The sequence below is a fragment of the Dermochelys coriacea genome, chromosome 4 (genome assembly GCF_009764565.3).
Source record: "Dermochelys coriacea isolate rDerCor1 chromosome 4, rDerCor1.pri.v4, whole genome shotgun sequence".
Lineage (NCBI taxonomy): Eukaryota > Metazoa > Chordata > Testudines > Dermochelyidae > Dermochelys > Dermochelys coriacea.
This window is the reverse complement of record NC_050071.1, coordinates 20,039,605-20,059,738: the sequence shown is the minus strand read 5'-3', so window position 1 is coordinate 20,059,738 and position 20,134 is coordinate 20,039,605. Positions and strand designations below refer to the sequence as shown.

The following is a 20,134-nucleotide window of genomic DNA, read 5'->3' as shown; positions in this document are numbered from 1 at the left end:
TTCTTTTTGTAAATACAGACTAACACAGCTGCTACTCTGAAACCAGTTATAATACAGTTTCATAGAGACTAACATTTTATGGAAGTGAAGGTAGTGTACCTTTTCAACATCTGAAAGGGATGACAGTGACTGGTTCTGCAGAACCTCTGGTGCTGTGAATGCTCTCAGGTCCTGGTTTGAAACATTTTCATCTGTAAATGACACACTCCCAGATGGAAGCAACAGCAAAGACCATGGAGAAATGATGAAGCTCAGGTCAGTAGGATCAGCTATATTTGAAAAAACAAATAAACACAATTGAAAGGCAGCTGCTTCCAAATAACAGGACTCCACAAAAATCCATGTAAGTGCTCATCTGACAAAGAGAAAGTTGCGAAATGGAGTGGATGTCTAATTAGTCTTTTTCATTTGTAACTTCTATGACCACAATCGTTAAAATAGCTTTCATCACAAAAAGTTCATGGGAGATAAGCAGCAAAGACCTTTCGGACAATTTCATTATTTTACTTTGAAAACACTGATGTTATTTATCTGGAATTCTTAAACAAAAGATCTACGAAAAACATGCACCTTCCTTACTGTTTTATATTTTTAAATAAGATTGAAAAGACAAAGAAATAGACTGAAATAAAATTGTTACATCTGATTGCTAATGCTATTTAAATACAATGCTCAAGACAAGAATGAATTATTAAGCCTCCCTTTCCCATGCACTTGTTTTCAATAATTTCACTCTACTTTACTTAAATATAAATCAATATTATTTTTAATGTTTGCTATTTATATTAACATTCAACATCTGAGAAGGTAAGCATTATTCCCACTTTGCAGATGGGGGAATCTAAGGCACTGAGGTTAAATGAGAATGACTTTATCCTAAAGGTCAGAGACAGTATGACTGTTATAGCCAGGTTAGAACTCTGGACTCCTACTCCCACACTACCTTTCATGGCCTTTGTTTTAACGATCCAGACTGATGATAAACGTTTGATTATGCCAATATGTTCTGATTTATTTATTGTTTGTCATAAAACAACAAGCATCACAGGGGATTGTTTTTCTGAGCAGAGGTAGGAGGATAAGGATGTAGCAGAGACTAGAGCAGAATAAGAAAGCAGATTAAACTAAAGCACATTTAAAAAATATAAATAGCACAATCTCATGCAACACATCTTACATATACATCAGAATACATTAGCCAACAGAAATTAACCTTAACTATCCAGTGCACAAGGGCCATGAAGTTTCACATGCTATCTGTCAAGATTTAATTTGTTAACATTTACTACAGCAGTTGAGCCTTCTCTAAGAAGAGGCTAATATTACAAGGTTATCATACTTCAATGTATAATTTAATTTTAAATACAGTGAATATATATGAACCTTACTGAAACCTTTTCAGGGTGAACGGTTTATTATTAATTCATTCAAAAATGTAAGTTAACATTAACCTATATTTTAGATTACTAAGGATTCGATGCCTACTCTCTTTTCCTCCCAGTTTGCTTGATGACCACAATGGCTATCAATGTTTTTTCTTTAAATAATCAATTGGCTGTCATTTTTGTATTATTACTCATACCCTCAAAGTAACACAGAACCCTCCAAATGATTAAAGATTTCCCCCTTCAGGATGTCTTTTTGTTTTTAAGATAGAGCTGCCCACTGAAGTTATTTGATTGCTTCCTGTTGGATGCTCACTATCAAGACTAATTCCTATTGTAAGACTGAAGTTAATTGAGGTAGCAGTGCAATGTGCAAAGAAGGAATCTGCACTCAACCTAGGAGCCTCCATTCAATCTGTGAGAATAATATTGTCAGAAAGAAACACAAACACAGATTATGAAGCCTACTGTTGACATTTTAAAAGAGAAAAACTCCTACACCAGGAACTTGCAATTCTGCCACCTGGGTATTTAAAGCTCTCTGGATAAAATCTGATGAAAACTCTGGCCACTAACCTGCAAAGAGGCTTTCAATCCATAAAACATATCTTGAAAATAAAAGTGGGCAAAGAAAAAGCAACTGTTCTCATGGGTCTAAAAGATTTTAATGACTGCTGTATGAACGTCAGAACACCACAACTCAAGTACATACAAATTGTGATGTAACAAAGATTTAATGTAGTGTTGTAATAACAGTTAGAAAAAATATTATGTCATTCTAGGGAGAGAGGCAATAGTTCCATTTCCTCCTACAATGCTGTTTCCTAGGCTGTCCAATAATCCTGTAATTTACTGTAATTCCAATATCCCAGGAGATTTACTAAGTAACTATATATAGAATAGATATCAGAAATAAACAGACCCACCAAACAAATCCTTCAAATTCCCAGGCTTCACTCCTTCCAGCACTCTGAGATTATACATCTGGTTCTAACTTCAGACATTTAGAAAAGAAAAACATGCCTCAGAAAGGTAGGCTTAATTTTCTAGATCAGTGGACAGAACTCCCAATTTATAGATATCAGAGAAATTATCCACTCCTATCTGTATATAACAGAAAAGCTATCGAAGACCATTTAATGTGTATTGTGGGGATTAACCTTTGGTCATTTTTTGGGGTTTGAATAAGAGCTTATTGTCCCTATTGGCTTGGAAATGGAAAGTTTAATTTCATAAATTAAAAACACTTATGGCAACAGGAACACAACAAGTATTTCATGAACAGGAAGGATCCTATGGACTTTACTTAAAGTAATGATGATTACATGTTTAGAGACTCAAAACTATACTATAAACAAGCAAATATACAATTTCACCTTTCACTTTCAAGTATCTACTCCTAGTTGCCTAATTAAGACAATGTGTTTCAGCATTTGTCATGACACTTTTCAGAGTAGCAGCCATGTTAGTCTGTATTCGCAAAAAGAAAAGGAGTACTTGTGGCACCTTAGAGACCAACAAATTTATTTGAGCATAAGCTTTCCTGAGCTACAGCTCACTTCATCGGATTAATCGCAATTTTAAACAATAGAATATCATTTATTTAAATATTTTTGAATGTTTTCTAAATTTCCATATATATTATTTTCAATTACAACACAGAATACCAAGTGTACAGTGCTCACTTTATATTTATTTTTGATTATAAATATTTGCACTGTAAAAACCAAAATAAATAGTATTTTTCAATTCACCTAATAGAAATATTGTAGGGCAATCTCTTTATCATGAAAGTTGAACTTACAAACGTAGAATTATGTATGCCCATTCAGGCTTCAATCACCATTCCAGAGGACATGCGTCCATGCTGATGACCGGTTCCGCTTGATAATGATACAAAGCAGTGCTGACTGACACATGTTCATTTTCATTATCTGAGTAAGATGCCACCTGCAGAAGATTGATTTTCTTTTTTGGTGGTTCAGGTTCTATAGTTTCTACATGAGAGTGTTGGTCTTTTAAGACTTTTGGAAACATGCTCCACACCTTGACCCTCTCAGATTTTGGAAGGCACTTCAGATCCTTAAACCTTGGGTCAAGTGCTGTAGCTATCTTTATGCATCTCACATTGGTACCTTCTTTGCGTTTTGTCAAATCTGCAGTGAAAGTGTTCATAAAACAAACACCACGTGCTAGGTCATCATCCAAGACTGCTATAACATGAAATATATGACAGAATGTGGTAAATAGAGCAGGAGACATACAATTCTCCCCCAGGGAGTTCAGTCGCTAATTTAATTAACACATTATTATTTTAGCGAGCATCATCACCATAGAAGCATGTCCTCTGGAATGGTGGCCGAAGCATGAAGGGGCATATGACTCTTTAGCGCATCTGGCACATAAATACCTAGCAATGCCAGCTACAAAAGTGCCATGCGAATGCCTGTTCTCACTTTCTGGAGACATTGTAAATAAGAAGTGGGAAGCATTATCTCCTGTAAATATAAACAAACTTGTATCTGTTAGCGTGGCTGAACAAGGAGTAGGACTGAGTAGACTTGTAGGCCCTTTATATTGTTGTGTTTGAGTTCAGTTATGTAACAAAAAAAATTATATTTGCAAGTTGCACTTTCACAATAAAGAGACCACACAACAGTACTTGTATGAAGTGAATTGAAAAATACTATTTCTTTTGTTTATCATTTTTACAGTGCAAGTTAGCAACTACTACAGTTTTGAAAAGCAATGAGTCAGACTAACCTTACTGCCAATTGAGACTGTCTTGCCACTAGAGTGCCAATTAGTCAGTCACTCAGCATTGAGGTCTTCCCCCGTTTCGCTTTTTGTGTTGAGAATGTTTTCACCTCAAGGCAACACCTATTTTAGTACTGAAGGAAACTCGTCTTTGCTTTGTCTGGAAAGCAGTAGAGAAGGACAAAGAAACAAGCTTTTTTCAAAAAAATCACCTTTTCTATTCACTTCAGACTTTAATTTGTTGACTTTGTGGAAAGACGACAACATTTATCCCCTGTGCTCAGTATTAGACTTATTATAGAAGGTCTCATTGTGAAAGCTCCAATAAGTCTGGGTGAACCACTTTCATTGCAGAGCATATAGCAGGAGAGCAAAAATTGTGGTTCTAAACATTAGTAAATAGTTGATACTTCTTGGCTTGAGATATGAGAAACTTATTGGCCTTCTTTCATGTTTAAGATGGAACTGAAAGTCCTAAGGAAATGTGGTTCCCTGTAGGTGGGAGGGACTGAACAATATAGGGAGAAAGATCATTCTTGAAGTGCTACGTAGTTATGCCTGTTGCTGTTTTGTGCTTTTCCAATTTTGGGGTAAAGAAATTCTACTCAAGGGTCTGAAATGCTGTAACTTCATTGTTTTTGCCTGCCATTAGTGTAATGGAACTGACTAATCCATCAACTGTAGATTGGTGTAAGCAAGACTAAGAAAAGCCAAGATTTGTATGAGAAATATCTGAATAACTTGTGCAAGAGTTTAAAAGAAAATGAATTAAACACACTGATGTCACCTCAATTTGGGTCAAATGAAATTAAGGCCACTCTTCTATAACATAGTCTGAAAAGTATCTCTAATGTGTATTTAAGTGTTTGAAACGCTGTAATACATGCATTTATCAAGCTGTAAAACAAATTATTACCTGAATTTCCATTTATTAAGCTGCATAAATAGTGATGTATATATGGGTAGGAAAAGAATTCCATATCTACAGACTTCATTTATTGGGCCCATTTCTGTAGCCTTTGACTGCAATGGACTTCCACTGAAGTCAATTCCCTCCCCACATAAGATACCTTTCTATACTAGTGATTCCTGCTTGTAAACACACTTCACATTGGAAAACTCTCTGTCTAGCACTAATGAGTAATCAATTGATTTATTATTATTTTCATTAGAGTAGCACCTAGAGGACTCAACCAAGATCAGGACTCTACAAATTCATAGTAAGAAACATTTTACTTTTATATATGCCTTTTATTCACATAGCCTATTTAAAACCAACATTCTCATTATGCAGAATTGCAGTAATAAACTTTGGAAGATAAAAAGAGCTACCAAAAACCAAAATATAAACCAAAACCAAAATTAAAAAGAAAACCCACCAGCAACAAGTTGACGAGACACCACATTTGACCAAAATAACCAAAAGTCACTCCAATCAACTGAAAAGTAAATCTTTTAAGATCTATTTGGTCAGATCTTTTCTTAGTTTAATTTTTACTATATTAAGAGTCTTATGCTCCCTTCTTAAGCCAACCAGAAAACTAAGTTACTGCAATGACTGGAGGTTCAGGACCTAAATCAACACACACAGAGATGGAAGAACTCTCTTCGTTATCTTGAAATATGAAAAAAGGTATGATATGCTATATAATAAAATTAAGGCAACTTTAGAAATCAAGTTTATTGCTGTCACTCTTCCAAAACACACACTGCAGCTAATTACTGGATTTGGAAGAAAAGGTTTTTTTATTCATATTAAAACCACAAAAAACAAATATTTTAAAGCAATGTTAAGGGTATGACTCAAACATGAAAGGAAACAGAGTTATGGCTAGACTCCATCTTTAAATTACCTTTCTGTACCACAAGGATTTTAACACAAACACACCCCATGAGCTGAAAATACAGGATCAAAATCCATCTTCATTGTAACTCCACTAAAAGCAATTAGGCCTGGAGTTCTATTTTTACTAGGGCCTGAAATATTTATTGGACACCTACTACTCCAAAGACTCAGTTTATTATCCCAGAACATAAAAAATCCTTCCTACCGCACACAGGGCCATACTCCTCAATTTTAAGGAATAAACAGTCACTGTTTACGGTTTCCTATATTTCATTGTAATATGGAGTCAGTCAGTCATCTGTTTAATACATTTTAAAAAGATAGTTAGTAGGGGTAATTACTGCACTGGAGCTGCAGGTGTAATTTCCAGCTTAGCTAGTCATACCCATGCTAGCTCCAATTGAGCTAATGTGCTAAAAACAGAAGTGTAGCCATGGTGGCGCAAGTGGAAGACCAGGCTAGACAGATCATATCTCCATCTGAACCAGTAAGTACAAATTCAGGACAGCTAGCCCCTCTTGCTGCTCACGCCAGCACAGCTATACTTCTATTTTTAGCACGCCAGGACAATCAGAGCTAGCGTGAATGTGTCTCATTCAAACTGTAAGTAACACCTCCAGATCCAGTGTAGACATCTCTCTTTTGCTTTGTCTTCTTTTTCTTCCTGTCTTCTCTTCACTTTGTGTTTCTTTTCTTTTCTTTAATACATCATGGTGTATATCATACCGTCAGCAGCCATTTCCTCTTTTCTTTCACTCTCCTTCTATTCTCTTATAACCGTTCTCTACCTCTTCTTGTACGTTTTCTGTCTGAACACCCAACATCTCTCACTTTTTCAATAACCTACTTCTTTTCTAACTTATCGCATCAGTTTCTCCCCACAACTCTTTGTCCAAACCCAGCCATCTACATGGACCTTGAAAAATTATAGCAGACTCCTAAGAGCCAGGGGACCCAACTAAGATGAGGGGTACAACTGTACAGGGGAAATATTCATGTGAAAAGCCAAGTGCCCATGTCTTCTTTCTCAGCTGTTAAGAAGTGAATGGTGCTTGAGTTCTTGCCAGAGTATTGTCTCTTGACCCTACTCAGGGTAAAAGATGCCTGATCAAATTTGAAGTCCCCACCCAACCCTTTAAACCCACTGGCTGCTGGAACGTGCACATACTTTGTCATTCTTGCACTGCAGAACCTTAAGGGTGCTCCAAGTGTGGGTTACTAATCTACCCCTCTTCCAACTTCCAGGTTGTGTTTTTTAAGTTCTCCTTCACCGTGAATAAATCCAGGGCCTTCCTCTGCTGCCTCTCTTAGGTTTCCCAACCAGCCCAGGAGCACCTTGAAATTGATCCAGTTCTTGGCAGTTTCATGAGCTAATAAAATGATGTAACAGCTACTATGCTGGTGAGAAGAGCATTTCTCGGTACACCCCCAGACAACCCCCGAAAGCAATGGCTCCTCCAACATGGGAAGGACCCGTCTCAGGAAGTAGCTCTAGGAGAAAGTCAGAAGTGTATTTCCCTTCCCCCCGCCCCCGTCTTGTTGCATGTCACCCTGCTCACTGTTGTCACTGGCCATCGTTCTTCCCCTGATTTTACCTGGCCTCACTGTCTGCTTATTGGTGAACTAGAACAAAGAGGAAATATCCCCAGGCAAACAATAGCAGGGACAAAATAATTAAATGAAATACCACTTGTTTACTGCTGGAAGAAAACACATAGGCAGCTAATTCCTGCTGCTGGTGTTCCTGTTACACTCTTACAGTTTCATGCTGAGAAAGGCAGGACAAACATTCCTGATTTCCTCTTTGAATTACTTCTTGACTCAGGGTCCCCTCTGTATGGCAGGAATCATGCCATTAGGGGACTGCGTGTCATTCATCTGAGTCCTGCCCTAAATCCATTATGATAATTATAAGAAAGAAACAATTCGCTCTTAATAGTTTGCTTTTCATCCACAGATCTCAACACCTTTTACAAACTTCACTATTCCCATTCTACAGCCTGGAAATTAATGTACAGAAATGTGGGATGAATCACTTAATTTAACAAAGCAGGTCAGCGACCATACTTGGAATAAAACCCAGGTCTCTTGACTCTCAGGCTAGTATTCTATCCAATGGACCATGATTCCCATAGGTTTCTGAATACCAGGAGCAAAACTGGAGTCTTTAACTTCACTGCGCTGCTGTTTTGCAAAGCAAGAAGCATCAGTAAAGGCTTGGATACTCTCTGAAGATTTTGAGAGCCACCACCACATCAGTTTACACTCCATTCATATCTGGAAGACCATTTTCACAACCAGAAGAACTGGAATTTTTGTTTTAAATCAAGTCTTAAATTCTGCAGAAGCTAATAGGACTCACTCATGAAAGCTATGTAGATGCCCTGGGTGAGTGGATTTTTCAAGCTTCAATTAAAACTATAGATAGCACAAATAGTGTGTGTTAAACAGCAGCATTAAAACTTTTCTTTTAAAAAAAACCATGGAAGGTGATACAGCAATTTTGTATGACTGCTTTAGAAACAGATTGTGACTTGGTATTGTAAAAGCTGTCCTTTAAATATGCATTTACAGACTTTAAAAAACCCAGATCATTTACTCAATAAACCTCAAGGCCTTCTTCAAAGTAATTACTACCTGTCATGGAACTGAACCCATATATTAAAAATCCTTTTGAAGAAAAGCTTGCACAGACACTCTGCTCATATTTCTGAATTAGAAGACATGCTTGTAAAATCACTTTTCTCCAGGTGGCGTAAAGAAAACAGTCTGCATTGTGGACTAGATGCCTACTAATTGTGGATAAACAAACTATTTTTTTTACTTATAATGCAAAGAAAAAGTTTTAAAGATTGAAAAATTTGGTTGAAAACGTACAGCAAAAAATGCTCATCCCAGGATCATTAAATATATTTACAAACCTTTGGCACCTGGGATTTAACATGTAAAGTATGGCAGACTCCTTCACCAGAAGTATTCTATGCAAGTATACAAAAAAATATACTTACATGAATTAGGAAATATGCCTTCCATAGGTATTTCTCACTTAAAATATTATTCCACTAGCAGTTCCTGATAACATGTAAATAAATGTGCGTGAGTGCCATCGCTGGGAGACCATGGAGAAGTAGAAGCAGTTTTTGTAGCTGTGCTAGACTAGGTATAATGGAGGAATTTGTAGTCTCTTATTTATGGTAACCTTTTTTATTCAAACACTTGACAAAATATCTCAGAACTTTCTTCTGTGTGTTTATGGTTTGTTTAACATGGTGGGGTTCTCTCCTTGGGGAAAAGACAAATAAACATTCTCTTTTTACTATCTACTATGGCATGAAGACAGAGTATGGGTATATATATACAGCTGAGGGTTCACATATATGCACTACATTACAAAAATAAAGGTTTTAAGTTTTTCATTTGAACATATGTAGTATTCAGCTATTACTGTATAAAGACTATTAGTTGGGAATCTAAGCTCTCATATTCCAAATAACTATACTTTGAATTAAGTCAAAAATAATTCTGAACACCACATTTCTATTCATCGAATAATGATATATTCCCTATACTCACTACTTGAAATAAAAGGGGAATTCAGGAGCAATACAAATGCAATGCTTATTACGAGTGGGTAAACCCTGCTGCCTGCTCTGCAGGACACTCACTCCAGCAGAACCAATACCGTTCTGCTCAGCAAAACAGAGACTGCAGACAGGATGCTCAAGAACCCATTTAGGGGGACGTGACCGGGAATATGGCCATGTAGCTGTGATCCATAGGTGCAACTTGTGCCCCAAGCACAAACAGGGAGTTATGGAGTGTGTGGGGCAAGTGGATCCTTATTATACCAGCTCTCCTCCCCACTGCACACTCACTCACTGTATATGGGAGGATACATGGACCTGGGGGTTATAGCAGCCCTGAGGCCACAGTACGGACCACCAAGTGGATTCCTTGTCCTGCCAACCCCTAAAGACTTCTTCAGCACACACCCTTGCTGCCCATGTTATACCCTTGGACCAGGATTTGCTCCTAAAGCATTGACAGGCTTCAATCTACAAATTAATGTAGTTCGACTACTTTAGACATAGGAATAAAAATATGTCGTCTGACCTTTATCTTTTCTTCCTTTTCCTTATTATTTCAGCATCTGATGAAGTGAGCTGTAGCTCACGAAAGCTTATGCTCCAATAAATTTGTTAGTCTCTAAGGTGCCACGGGTACTCCTTTTCTTTTTGCGAATACAGACTAACATGGCTGCTACTCTGAAACCTCCCAGAAACATAGGCAAGGTAACTGACTGGGAGCTTCTAAAGTAGAATATCAACAAAAGTAATTTAAAAACAACATAGCCATTAAGCCAGGTACAAAGAAAGCGAATGACCTTTTCCTAGAGGCAGAGAAGCTTCTCCAGAGGTCAGGGAGAGGGCGAAAGAATTTTTCACTAATTATTAAGCTTCTTCATGCCTGCTCTGAAGTTCTTCTTGTTTTGCTCCTCCAGAAGCACTCTTAACAGCAGCAATAAGGGAAACATCCTCAGAGGTCTATTCCTTCTAACCAAAATACAGGAATAATCTTTAAAAAAACCCATCTCCAAATGCTCCTTTCAAAACCACTGGAATTTTTCGTATGGCTTCTGATCAATTATGTGTCCACGAGTCTTTACTGAGCTATAGCTGCCAGCCTTGTGAGCTAAATCCAGAATTATGCAGTTTGGTAACAAAACACTTGTGAGAGCAGAGTTTATTAAGCATTGCCAGAAGACAGATAAACAGTGTGGTCCAGTTTAAAAAAAAAAAAAAAGAGAGACAGACAGAACTGGTTTTAAAGGCAATAAAACCAGGGAGATTATTCAGGTCAACATTATGCAATACAAATGTAAGGCAGAAATTTTGACATAACCCTTTAAGCAATTTAATGGACACACATGCAGCTAAAATAAAAATCCCTGAAGTCACACAATAACTGAGAAGCACCGTAAAAATGGTCACTTTTAAGATGTTGATGACTGGTACTCTTGAATTCTCACTTCAGAGAAAGAGCAACACACACACACACACACACACACACACACACACACACTCTTCAATCCCTCCATAAAGTTTCCCCTTTATGACTATAAATTTTATCAGCTACAACTTCACTTTGTTTCACCTGTCCCCATCTTTTTGTGTGTGACCATTAGCAAATAGTAAAAATAGAGAAAATCCTCTCCATGTAACAGTTTTTCAATACTCATCTTTCTCAATGCCCTGTTCTATGGATGTGACAGTTTTTTAAGGATATGCCAAGGCCAGGTTGTGGGAGGTCAGGCAGGTGCCCAACAAGTCTTTAGATAGGGCCAGATTATGCCCCATCCTTCGAGCCAGCAGAAGGGAGTAGATGATGCACCATACCACCATTCCTTGTGCACAGACAGAAACGGGCTCTGCAGAACAGATTTACTAATTTTATTAAGATAATGTTGAAGTAAAAAGAAAACGGTACAGAGTTTAGGCATAGAAGTTTCTGGTTACCAGGGAATAAGGTACAGATTATCAAGAGGAGGGAAATTCAGTTTAGGAGCGGGTGGCATAAGGAATACATAATCTGCAATCTCCCCGATTGGGGGTAAAAGTTTAACGGGTTAAAGTACAGACATTGAGATATGGGGGTATGTTGTCCATATATGGCTATGTTCAGGTACTACATCCTCTCCTTGTTCAAGTAGGCGGGAAAGGAGAGGGGCAGGGAGATCCCCATCTCCGTACCCCCAACACACCAGCAACATAGTTACAACAGCACAAGGGGGGAGCTTACACTGTGACCTGTTGCAGTTAACTCCCGTCTCAGAGTAGTGGAGAGACAGGGAAGGAGATTTTTTTTTTTTTTTTTACTGGGAGTCCGCTAGTAGTTTTAATACTATGACTAGAACTTCAGCTAGGAGTTTCAGGTCCTAGAAAAACATAATTACTACTTCTCTACCACCAATGTTTTGTAATACTGTATTGCAATGCATGCATGTACATGCTCTTTCTTCCATACAGCCACAATTCGCAAGCTGGCCTGGTCTCTCCCCATTCCACTCTGGTATTATTTTTAACTCATTCAACTTTGCCTGGTCCTATTGGTTGTCTGTTTCACCTCAGCTCCCCATTTTTTTCACCTAGTCCACATATTTTTCTGTTCCCCACCACACATATCTTGATATGGGATTGGACCAGGTGACATATTAGGTCCTTTCTACCTTTAACTTTGGGTGATTATTCACAAGTTAGCTAGCTAAAGCAGGTGATTCCTGGTTTATTTTTTCTTGGCAACAAAAAACATGACATGCCCTTTTCATTTCTACAGATACACACCAAAGATATTGCACCTGAAAGACTTGTTACTTCTGACCTCATGGAGTACAGGGTGCAAGACCCAGCATGTCTGAAACAGCTGAGACACCCTCTAAACAACAAAATTGTTGTTGCAAGTAATTAAGTAGGAGGAGGTCTAGGATCAGCTTTTTCAAATCTATCTACAGATTAATCTAAATATTATCACTACTCTAACTAGCAATACCAGACTGCCTGATCTTCTCCTTCACTTACCAACTTAACATACAACATGCAGCCAATTGGGTGTCCAGAGATAATTTTTTTAAAATTTGTCTTTCAGTGATAGGACACTCCAAACCATTTTTTCCATTACTTATTAGCTATGGAAACAATTTATGAAGTGCCTTTATGCAGTAAATTGGAGACAGCCCATAGGAGAGCAGCAAGAGGTTTAGAAAACATGACTTATGAGGAAAGGTTGAAAGAATAGGGCACATGTAGTCTACATAAAAGAAGACACAGTATTTAAAGATATAGTAATAATCTTCAAATAACGTACAAGGCTGTTATAAAGGAAATGGTGATGAATAGTTCCCCATATCCAGTGAGAGTAGGACAAGAAGTAATAGGCTTTATTTGTAGCAAGGGATTTAGGTTAGATGTTAGGAAAAGCTTTCCAACTACAAAGATAGTTAAGCATTGGAACAGGTTATCCAGGGAGGTTGTGGAGCCCCATCATTGAAGGTTTTAAGAACAGGGAGGGCGTACTTAATCCTGCCCCAGTGTGGGGAGATGGGGTTACGAACTAGTTGAACTCTCGAGGTCGCTTCCAGCCCTACAATTCTAAGATTTAATGATTCTGTCATCTCCTAGAATTGTAAATAAAGAGTAGGCATAATAATGTGCATGCATGTATATTGGCTATCGAATTATACATTCTGTAATTAATCCATCTATGGTAAACAATATAAGAAGTAATTTCAGCTTTGTTTTTAATTAAAAACTTGAGTGGGGTAAGGTTCTGGGCTCAAAACATAAAAAAATGCAGAAGGCTATATTCAAACCAGTCAAGACTTTTGGAAGTAACGAAGTTATCAAATCCATAGTAGTAGTTTGTTTTGGCCAATCTTCTTCCATTGCATGGAAAAAAATAATTTCTGAAATTAGCCATGTTACGATAGTAATTGTTCAACGTCCGCCAATAATTGGCTGCCTTTGACACTGTTGATTATGAGGTATTGCTTGTGTGCCAGAGAACCTTGGAGGGAACTAATGGAAATCCCAAAAGGTTGGGTACTATAGTAAATGAAACAATGAATTCAAAACTACTGTGGCTCTTTTGGGTAATGTTGATCACTAATTTGGCTCCTGAACCACTGAGGTCTGAGTATCACTGTTCTACAAGCTACATTCCTAATTAAACCTTTCAAGTACAGACATACAAATAAACTAAGCATTGATTAATTGGCTTTGACTGTCCTTTTTATTATAAGGCTGGGTTGTTGGTGGTGGTGGTGGTCTTTAAAAAATTTAAGAAGTTAGAAAGGAAAACACCACTTTAGGACAACAAACAGAAAATCTGCTCTCAATTATGCAGATGAACTTAATTAAAATCATATTTTCCACAGGCCATTTTTACCTCTGAAAATAATTGTGTGGTAGGAATTAATAGGAACTCTTTAATGAAAATCATGCTTGTTCTAAAATAATCCTACTGTCACTACATAATAATTCCTGCTGATTATTGCCCATTACAGACTTTAAAAGAATTGGCTAACAAGGCTTTTGTTACTGCAAGATTAAAAGCCTTAAGGGGTTTGAAAGATTTATTCCAGTTCTTTAAATACATTTGAAAAGCTGTCCCATTTGTGAACCGAAAAAGTTTTTTCATAACCTTCTTTGTAACCCTTTAAAACAAAATTATTGTCCAGTATAGATGACCCACATTTTGAACTCTTAACTTTCAGATTCATCTGAACCTTCCAAAAAATGCTACAACAAGGCCTTATCCTTCAAAACTTTACTCATATGAATAGCCCCACTGAAACCAGCAGGACTACTCATAAGATTAGGCCCACAGTTTGTTTTTGTCCAAATCACTTTCTGAAAACAGCATTCACTAGTATGCCTTAGGAAGAAAGTATATACAATAATGAATGGAATAAAGAAGGTAGAACAGGAACGTCTGCCCTTTCTGCCTTGTAACACAAGAACAAGGACACATTCATTTAAATTAAAAGACGGCAGATTCAAATAGATAAATGAAAATACGTTTGACACAACACAAAAACTGTGGAACTCATTCCCACAGAAAGTCATTGAGGCCAAGAATTTAGCAAGATTACAAAGGATTGGACATCAACCTGGATATAAATAATATTCCTAGTTACCCTAACTAACAATAATTTTGGAAGGAAAATTAAACCTCATGCTTCAGGGCTTAAACCAATCTTTAAATATTAGAGATCAGGAAAATTCCACATCTGCCTAATGTGAGATGACCTAAGCAACCTGTACTGGCCACTGTTGGAGACAGCAGCCTAGACAAAACATGAGTCTGATGCTATATGGCAATTCCTACGTTTTATTTTACACTTCTGTTAAAAAATATGAAGTGTCAGTTTGGAATTATATGCTTGAAAAAAAATAAAATTTTAGTGGGCCTTTATTTAGTAGCTGTGACTGTGTAAATAAACACTTCCGTAGAACGGAAGGGGTTACGGAGCTGTTTTGGGCTGGGCCCCACTGCACCTGCAAATCATGCCAGGACTGGAGGAAGAGTTAACAAGAAGGAACTCTACTCAGACGGGTGAAAACCTTGGGAAGGGAATAGGCTGTTGAGCTTCTCCAGTCCTGGAGAGAGGATTGGCAGCTTACAGAGCCCCCACGCTCCCAGAAGGAGGGTGCAGACACCCTGAGTTGAAGGGGAAAAAGAACTGCATCTTTGCACTGGACCTTAGTGAACTCTGAAGTGCACACTGATACACCCAGGACACCAACAATCCCTCTGAAGCAGTGATACTCACAACTCAAAGGTTCAGGGGACAAATTAGCGATCAACATTTCCCAAAAGAGCCACAATAGAGTGAATTAATTGTTTCATTTATATGTAATTCTCACAGGAAAATGACTGACCAAGTATTCTACAATTGGTTAACAACATAGTAAAGGCATCCTGATTGGTTAATGAATAAGATCACACAGTGTTCTAATATCATGTACTGCAAAGAGCTGTAGGAGACACATTAAAGAGCCACTTGTGACTCCCAAGCCTCATTGTGAGTATCACTGCTCTGAAGTAAGAGATGCCCATATCCTGGAAGGAGCTTCTTACAGGTTTTTCTTTACTTTTGTTTTGTGTAACCCCTTTTGCTGACTACAGGCTGTTTGGTGGCATCACCAGAGACACAGAAGAAACTGTCAAGAGGCCCTGCCAGAAGGTGAGCACCAGCCTGCTAAAAAGACGCCCGGCAGTATCCACCGGGGTTGGGGTGAAATAATTGGACTGACGTGTGTGCACTCCCCATGTCTTCTAAAAGAGGGTGAGCTACCATGGGCAGATTTGTGACAGTTGCAAAAATAAGTAATTTTCAAAGTAGGGTCCAATTTCTCAGAGTAAAATTACACATATAGCTGTATTGCACATTTATGTACAAAAATTAGCACATGTAAATACAATTTCCCCACATTGGTACAAGTGCTCTCAGAGATCAGCTTAAGGCTGCTACAAAAGTCCGAACTTTGAGCCTAATTTACATTTGTAGAAAATTTGCAAAGGGGAAAGGAGGATAGCTGCAGGGAGAAGGAAGAGAGAATATCCTTAGGTTTGCCCAAGGGGGTTTAATGCCTAAAGAACTCATCATATACAGCATTCCAGATGCTCCAGATTGGCTCCTGACACATTGTCATTTCTTCAAGCTTTTACTCCATTAAAGCAAAGATATTTAACCTGCTCTCAACATTTCTCCACTAGCATATATGCTACCATTCTAAAGGCACAAGAGATTACCTTTTCTGAATAACTCTTGAAGGCTTTCCGCACTTTGATTCAATACAGCCCATATTTCTTCTTCCTGCAGTGGCCCTCCCCGAACCTCCAGGGCTTCAGCCAGCGACACATGCATATTACCTGGGAAAGAAGATATAACTGGTTTAAGAAGGCATGTGCACGCATACATACACACAGAGTCTCATTTTTTCCTTATGTGTAGCATTTAACTAGAAATGTATATTTTTAAAGCCTAAATCACAAACTCTCTACCATGCTACTGTTAGTAAAACATAGGTGGGGAGTGAGGGGGGCAACACCCTACAGAATTTTAATCATGAGTGAAACTTTTAATTAAAACATCATGATTACAATGAAGCAGAGAAAAAAAGGAACAGTTTTGGGAAAAAAAACAAAAAACCAACACATTAGCTTCATGTACTATCCAACAATTAACTGCAACATTCTAGCATTAAACTATCTGAACATCTACTATGGGCAGGAGTTTTCTTTGTTTAAGCTACTGACCAGAATGATTAATATCTTCAGTTGATTTACATTAGTAAATCCATTAACACTTTCTGACTGGAATAAGTAACACCAGCAATTTATCAAGAACAATCCCCTCCACTCCCAACATCACTGTTTTCAGATTTTTCTTACCCAAATCACAACAGTGTATGCTGCTTAGAGAAAGATCAGTTCTCAATTTATGTCTGCTGTATTCACTGTCTGCTTAGTAAGCATGGGGAAAGTGTTGATGTATAGATTGTATCCCTGAAAATAAACACAGCTTTGTTGCTTCATAGTTAGGAGAGTTAAAGACTTAGCAAAAAATTTGACAGTGCTTTCATAGTAACAAAAGAGTATCACCATAATGCGGTCCACAGTTGTTTAATCAATCAACATACTATATGATTCTGACAATAATTGAATGTATCCCAAATGTATTCTTTTTATTAGTCTAAGCTCCATTCATTACTATGAGCTGAAAAGCATCTGACATTCACTTGGTAATTTTCTGCAGCTGAGCATGGATGCCAAATGTTTTCATCTTAAGCAACCGTGTCATTTTAGTGAAACATATAATAATTCTGCTACAGAATCAGATGGAAAGTCTCTCTGTTTCTTTCCTCTGTTTCAGCAACATCTTGGGGCACGCAGGTCTTTTATATAGCAAATTAGAGATCATAATTGCTTCATTTTCCATTTTGAAAGATTTCGATTCTGGCCTCTGTTGCCCACAGGAACCCCAGACTCCACAGCTTCCATCACATCCTGCTAAGAGAGAGCCATTTAATTCCTAATTCTAACTTCATGGGGTCAGTACCTTGTTCTTCTAGGAATGTGACATATGTGCCTATAAAGCAGGTTATTTCTGAAGTGCAGCAAGTTCGTTTTTTTTTTTTAAAAGCAACCAACCAACAACCCCAAAAAACAAAACAAAAACAATTTTTTTTTTAAAGTTTCTGGTTCAGGTTATTATTGCCAGCTCATATGCCCTGACATTTTGTAGGAGAAAAGAGATGGTCTATATTTTCTTGCTTATGTGTATTATTAGCTCATGTGGTGATTTTGTTAGTTATCCAGCTTTAAGCCTAGTCAAATATACACAGCTGCAGGAAGTAGCTATGGCTATTCAATAAGTGGCACATATCACTCTGAGACAACACAGAACCAATCATCCAATATCATTTTAGAGGGTATTGCACCATCAGAGGTACCTTTTTCCACACAAGATGAAAACCAAAAGTCCTGACCATTAGCGGTCAGATCGTTAACTATGTAGTATGACAAAGTTCCTGCTCTACCTTGGTGGGTCTTGCGCTTATTGGCGGATTTGCTCGCCTTGGAGCTTCACGGCAGCCCCCAGCTTGGCCGTTTTTCTGAACCCACACTCTAGGTCGACTCCTCCTATGTCTGACCAGGAGTTGGGAGGATTTGGGGGGAACCCGGGCCCACCCTCTACTCCGGGTTCCAGCCCAGGGCCCTGTGGAATGCAGCTGTCGAGAGTGCCTCCTGGAACAGCTGTGCGACAGCTACAACTCCCTGGGCTACTTCCCCATGGCCTCCTCCCCACACCTTCTTTATCGTCACCACAGGACCTTCCTCCTGGTGTCTGATGACGCTTCTACACCTCAGTGCTCCAACAGTCTGCGTTCTTACTCTCAGCTCCTCACACGCACCCCACAAACTGAAGTGAACTCCTTTTTAAAACCCAGGTGCCCTGATTAGCCTGCCTTAATTGATTCTAGCAGCTTCTTGATTGGCTGCAGGTGTTCTAATCAGCCTGTCTTAAATTGTCTCCAGAAGGTTCCTGATTGTTCTGGAACCTTCCCTGTTACCTTACCCAGGGAAAAGGGGCCTATATATTAGCCTGGGGCTAATATATCTGCCTTCTATTACTCTCCTATAGACATCTGGCCAGATCCTGTCACAGTAGATATGATCTGGTCCCATCACCATAGTATCCTGGGCAGGTTTTGCAACATCTGGATGTTAATCCTATGGCCTGGCCAAATGCCTTTTTGAATAGCTACATTCCATCTCTCATTTCCGCATGCATTTGGTATCCTTCACTTTCTGACCTAAACTGAGGTATCATGTTATTGAACACTGTTAAAGAGCTGTTCAGGCCTATCCAGAAGAAGAGATTACTCAGCTGGTGCAGTAACTGCAGATCTTAGAGATGTGCGCTCCATTGCAGGTGTGCATGCGCCTCTCGAGTCCTCAATGAGAGATTTTCAGTTAGCTGCATCTGTTCAGCCTGCACACGCATGCTATGCCTCCTCGTGCCCGACACCAAGACTATATAGGGGTATGTGGGCGAATGCTGTCAGTTCCTTCTCCACCCAAATGTCCCTTGAGGAACAGTCCGAAGCAGAGGGGAAGGAGGGTGGGTAGTGGTAGGTGTTTGAAGGGTGGCTGCCTTATCCGCCCTAGCCTCCTATTCCTCAAACGTCTCCTCCTGTGGGGGGTCAAGGAAGGAGGGTAGGGCTGAACAACTCTGGCCTCCCTATGATAAGATACCAGTCCCTGGGGTCCCAATGCAGCCATAGGGGAGCCCATATGGAAGTCAGTGGCACGCAGGGTAGTTCCACCACCCTTGGTAGTAAGCGCAATCCTCCTGTAACTGTCAGACAAAGGGTTCTTGGAGGGGTATGTCGGAGAACCCTGAACATAAATAGAGGAGACTGTCTGAAAGTCTCCCTCATTTTCCTTTATCTCGTCCAATGGGGAGGACGGACCCTACAGAAAACGGTAGAGAGTCCTGCAGTACAGGTGGGCAGTAATCCAGAGATCAGGGTCTCTGTGTCGAGACACACTCGGTACCCATGAGAAGAGGGGACTCTGGCTCATCTGTTTTCCAGAGATCCCCTGTATATCCTTAATTCTTGAGGTACCGAGTAAGGGATTGGTACCAGCATGGTATCCAAGGCCACGGTCACTGACACCGACGGTACCATTGGTGTGCGTACTAAAGTTGATGCCAATGGTGTCTGGTGCCATTGTGTGCTCAGTTTTGAATGTGTAGGTACCAACATCTGGGCCAAACATGAAGATGCCCGTCCTGGATGTGTATTCCTGCCCTCCTTGCTTGAACACAGAACCGAGGTCTCATCAGAGCTGTGTCCTTTTTCCTTTGAGCTGTAGGACTTCACAGTCCCGCTGATATTGAAGGAGGAGTCCAACTCAATGACACCAAGCCGAGAAATCGAGGCTTCGGAGACTGTGGATCTTGTCAGACACCTGATATTTTTCAGAGCAGGCCCCTTAAGATAATACTCCATGCTCCTCTTTTTTTGGAAACTTTCCCTGACACTTCCCATGTCTCCCTGGTGTTAAGGGAAGGTTA

The 20,134-nt window shown here is 39.1% G+C and overlaps 1 protein-coding gene across 12 annotated transcripts in view; it reads right to left on the bottom strand.

Annotated features, from left to right (window-relative positions):
- PTPN13 (protein tyrosine phosphatase non-receptor type 13) overlaps nucleotides 1-20,134 on the bottom strand; it is a 185,202-nt gene that overhangs the window by 128,045 nt on the left and 37,023 nt on the right. For 11 of the 12 annotated variants that reach the window (XM_038399847.2, XM_038399851.2, XM_043513221.1 and 8 more), the window contains exons 2-3: nucleotides 16,300-16,419; nucleotides 100-269 (exon numbers count right to left, since the gene is read on the bottom strand). In XM_038399847.2, coding sequence (XP_038255775.1) covers nucleotides 100-269; nucleotides 16,300-16,414 — 285 coding nt within the window. In that variant the 5' untranslated portion in view covers nucleotides 16,415-16,419. Of the gene's footprint in view, nucleotides 1-99; nucleotides 270-16,299; nucleotides 16,420-16,941; nucleotides 17,056-20,134 lie in introns of all 12 variants that reach the window. The other variant, XM_038399848.2, reaches the window with a different exon arrangement.